Source organism: Eptatretus burgeri, chromosome 9 (genome assembly GCF_056783735.1).
Source record: "Eptatretus burgeri isolate ZD-2024b chromosome 9, Ebu_testis_v1, whole genome shotgun sequence".
NCBI classification, from domain to species: Eukaryota; Metazoa; Chordata; class Myxini; order Myxiniformes; family Myxinidae; genus Eptatretus; species Eptatretus burgeri.
The window spans coordinates 105,079,389-105,084,388 of NC_140969.1; the positions used below are offsets into that span (position 1 = coordinate 105,079,389).

Genomic DNA, 5,000 nt, shown 5'->3' on the forward strand with positions numbered 1-5,000 from the left:
TCCCTTGGTGAGAGAATCTGGTGAGCAGCATCAGCGTCAGGAAAACGAGCCACACGTCGATGCAACCGCAGCTGACGCTCACGGACTACACAGGTTACAAATCTCATCGAAGTCTCTCTCAGCAACAGCTCGTTGGATACAGTCTGACCAGCAATAGCCAAGGATTCTGTGAAGAGACCTGGTACTGAAGGAGTTAAGTCTCCATTTCAGATCCTTAGTTACAGTCCAAATCACATCTGCAGAGCAAGAATGGAGCACCAAGGACTTGACTCGGACCTTCGCCCTACTGCAGATGTACAGACAGTGCCACACCCCATGATCGATTGAATCCATGACCACCAGGCCCGACCCAGATGTCTAATGGCCTCTGGCTAACAAGTGAAAACATGAATATCACTGCCAAGGTAAGTGAATTTCTCCGTGACCTCAACATCCTCACCACAAATAGGTACAGACAAGTTAGCAACATCCATGATGTCATTGAAAGCCTGGATCTGAGTTTTGACCCAGGAAACCTGTAATCCCAGTGGCTCTGACTCCTCATTCAGCACCTCGCAGGCCCCCAAAAGGATATCCAGAGTCTACGCAAAGATGACTGCATCATCTGCGAAATCAAGGTCAGAGATCTTGACATTACCAAACGATGAACCGCAGCTTGATCTCTCCGACATCCTCCCCAGAATCCAGTCCATACAAGCCCTGAAAAGTGTGGGGGCCAGTTCACACCCCTGACCAACTCCAGTAACAACTGGAAATAAGTCGGAGATGGTACCACCACATCACACAGCACGCTCAGTACCAGAGTATAGTTCAGACAGATTGATCAGTTTTGGTGGCACCCCACGAACACCGAGAATCCTCCAGAGGGCATCACGATTCTCTGAATTGTTTGCAGAGATCAACATAGGCTGCAAGCAGCCCCTGCCGAAACTATTGTCTAAATTTGGTGGTGACCCCAACAGCAAGGATACGGTCAATCATTGACCTCTTTGGTGTAAAGCCTGACTGCCCTGGACGGTGGTGCTCAAGCAGATGGTGGCAAACCCTGGCAAGAATTATAATTTAATAATTATCATAATAAGATAATTATCCGAGCAAATACCTTGCCCGGCACTGAGAGCAGCGTCACCCTTTGGTAGTTGTTGCAGTCTTGGCGATCACCCTTCCCTTTCCAGAGCGGGACAACAAGGCCCCTCTTGCAGTCAGTTGGGATGTTGCCTGTCTTCCAGGCAGAGCAAAGAACTGCATGCAATGACACGAGTACAGCATTTCCATCAGCCTTGAGAAGTTCAGCATGGATGCCACAAATATCAGGAGCTTCACCCCATTTCAACCGGTTCACCACAGCCTGTGTTTCCACAAACGAAGGTGGTTCACAGTTAATTGGTGTGTCAGCAACAGGAATAGTATAACCCCTGACATCCAACTCAACAGATGGTGGGTCAGCTTGATACAGCCGCTCAAAGTAACTGGCCCAGCAGGCCTTCACTTCGGACTCCTCTGTCAAGAGCCTACCACCCTCCGCTCTCACTGCAGTCCACCGAGGGATGGGCTTGAAGGAATGCAATGCAAAATTCCTCTGTGAGCAGGATGAGAATCACATGACCACAGCTGATGCTCTACCCTTTCAGATTCCTTGCACATAGGCCTCCTTGTTCGCACTCAACACTCTTACAGTTTTACGCCTCAGCTCCCTGAACAGCTCAGTTCTGCCATGAAGCCGAGCTCTGCTACTTTGTCTTAAGGGACACTAGATACATTGAGCAAAATTCTCCTTCGCTCTCCCATGAGTTCCAAGACATCGACCGGCAACATCAAGGATGGTGGTCTGGAAGGCACTCCACAACTCTTCAGGATACCCCAAAGCACCCAGACCCCCAAATCCCCACTCAGCTTGTTCGCAAACTCCTGAGCTACCCTCTTATCATTGAGCTTGCCAACATCCAGGCTAGGTTGGGATGGTACCATTCTCCTGGATTTAAGCTGCAACCTCAGCGTTGCTGCAACAAGCCTGTGGCCGGTATTGAGGAAATAAGCACTCCGGTAGACCCTGCAGTTCTGTATCATCCTCCAGCGACCATCAACGAGCACATGGTCAAGCTCCTTTGCCACACCGCCAGCATTGGAATATCAAATCCAGCGATGAGCCTGTGGGCACTGAAACTGTGAACCAGCCACCCTACATCCATGACTTCTTGCAAAGTCAAGGAACTTAGTGCTGTTCTGCTTCACAGTTCCAGATCCATGGCGATAACACATCTCATAACCATCCCTATCAGTTCCAGTCGATACATTGAAATCCCCCAAGACGAGAAAAGTATCTCGCTTGGCGCATTGATTAACGGCAGACTCGAGCGCGGAATCAAATACCTCCTTCACAGTGAGATCACTCGCCTCAGTAGGAGCATAAACATAGACCATGGAAATGACACCCAAGGAGTGACGGATGCTCAGTCTCATAATATGCTCGTTGACTGGTGTTACCTCAATTATCATGCGAGTCAGCTTCTTGTACACAGTCACAGCAACTCCTTGGGCATTGCAACCATCAAAGCGACCAGACCAGTCGTAGGTGTAACCAAAAACCATGATCTCACTACTATCTGATCTCCAAGACTCAGAGAGTGCTGCAATACCAATGTTCAAACGCTGGAGCTTAGATATTAGAGACAGGTGATCATCCTCTCTTCGGGATAGGACATTCTAGGCACCCACCTGAAGGGACCGCCTCAGGATAACCCGAGGGGTTAACATTCATCTGTTGGATGACACCTCAGCACCACCCCGCCACACACCACTGCCATCTGACCCAGGATGTTTACCCTGTCCTTTTCCTCCGAGCAGCAGGTTGATTGGCATCTCAAGGAGATGGGGATGGGCCAGGCATCTGCCTGGGGGATGGCCAGACGGAGGCCCCTGGAGTACCGGCGGAAAGTGAACGCAGCGACGCGCTGCTCTGGCGCATGTTCCCATACCTGACCTGACCTGACCTCCACAACATCTGACAAAAGGCTCGTAATATAAACCCTCACCACAGCTCTTGACATAAGTGTCCATGACGTCTGGACTAATTCCATGGGGTCCTTTCTCGTTTGGTGCATGCTTCCTGAAAAAATTCTGAACGGATCAACAAAACCACACTGATCAGTGCAAATCTTCATAAAACAAAAACAATTCCAGTAGTCGTCAACATTGAATCAAGAGAGCAAAGTTATGGTGAATTACAGTAGTCACCGTCATCGACTCAAGAGAGCAAAGTTATAGTGAATTCATATTTTACCTTTTTATGATCGTAAAAAAAAAAAAAAAATAGATATTCATGTGTTGTCATATTCGATTTCATGAACATAACAACAAAAATAAAAAATAAAAATAGGGGCAATACCACTGGGCGTTCACCTGGTAGTGGCTGAATAAGAAAAAACAACTAAGGAACCACTGATAGGCATGGATGACCCACAAAATATTTAACAGAGAAGAAAGTAAATACTTATGGATTTATTTTTTAATGCTGTGAACAAACCAGTACATCACAGCTGATGAAGGTTGGAGTCGAGTTTCATCGGAATTGCACATGTCGTTTCTGAGAAGAAAGCAAATACCTATTTGGGGGGGCACCTCCCCATAGACCCCCTTAATGCCAGACTTTTTAATGCCATGAACAAACTTTGGTACATACTGGGTGATGAAGGTTGTGGTGAAGTTTCAGAGAAGAGGTTGCAAGTGTTTGTGGATGGACGGACGACGCGCAAGACCATAAGCTCCCCGGAACTACGTTCCAGGTGAGCTAACGAGAAAGGCACTCGTCGACACCGCGATGTTTACAGAATAGCCTCCACCCACATTATTATATCATGATACATACCTGTACCAAGTTTCATTAAAATCCCTGAACCCACATTCAAAACATTCAATAATTCTGCTGCTAGACCATGCATCCGATCAGGTTGAAATTTAAAACATAAATTCCCCATGACTACGAGATTATAATTGGGAAGTTTCATGTCGATTGATGAAGCGGTTAAAGAGAAAGAATATTTTAAAAGATTTTCATTCAATACAATATGGCTGCCAGACCATGTGACCTATTAATTATTCGTGAACAAAATGGTATCCCCAAGGCTGAGGGAACATGTGGGTGAAGTTTGTCCTCAATGTGCAAAGCCATTCTGGAGAAGAATGTTTTTAAAGATTTATTCTTCAAAAAAAATTATAGCTGCCAAACATGTGACCTGTGACATCTTAGGGGGAGAACTTTTTGCTCGTCATGGATAGGCGATCATACCTGTAATTTCGCATCGATCTGTTCTGCCATTTCGAAGATTTTTGAAGGCTTTAATGACAAAATATATATATATATATATGGCTGCTGAACCACATGACCAATGACGTCATCAATTCCACCATCCACCCCCCCCCCCCATACAATTTAGCCTGAGATGACCATCAAAATTTTTATTCTGATTGGATGTAGCGTTCTCGGTATGCAATTATGACATTATAACGAACCCACCAATGACATCATCAAAAAATAAAAATCACACATTTCCCATGGGGAGTATTTGACATGTGTCAAGTTTCAATTTTTCTCCATGAAGCAGTTTCGGAGATACAGAGTTCCAAAGATTTTCCTCATCACCAAGATGGCTGCCACACCACATGACCTATGACATCACAATTATCATTCAAACATTAAACATGAGTAGTCGTACCTATGGTGAAAATTTGGTGTGAATTGGATGAGCAGTTGCAGAGAAAACAGAAAATTAGCATGGACGGATGTACGTACGTACATGCGGACAACCCGAAAATAGAATGCCTCTGGCAACTTCGTTTGCGGAGGCATAAAAATATAAAAAATATGGCTTTTTACAACTAAATTATGGCATATCTCTACCCTCATATCCGAGCCATGGCCACGTCAGGGTTGTTGGGTAATTCACTAATGAGAATAGAATAGCAAATAACAGTGAGTGAACCACAGCCGGAATAATCTTAAT

The 5,000-nt window shown here is 45.7% G+C and overlaps 1 protein-coding gene across 13 annotated transcripts in view; it reads right to left on the minus strand.

Annotated features, from left to right (window-relative positions):
- Window positions 1-5,000, minus strand: part of PIK3C3 (phosphatidylinositol 3-kinase catalytic subunit type 3) — a 199,313-nt gene that overhangs the window by 45,825 nt on the left and 148,488 nt on the right. For 12 of the 13 annotated variants that reach the window (XM_085896488.1, XM_085896482.1, XM_085896490.1 and 9 more), the window contains one exon: window positions 3,033-3,117. The exons of the other annotated variant lie outside the window; for it this stretch is intronic. In XM_085896488.1, coding sequence (XP_085752614.1) covers window positions 3,033-3,117 — 85 coding nt within the window. The remainder of the gene's footprint in view (window positions 1-3,032; window positions 3,118-5,000) is intronic. 13 annotated transcript variants of the gene reach the window in all.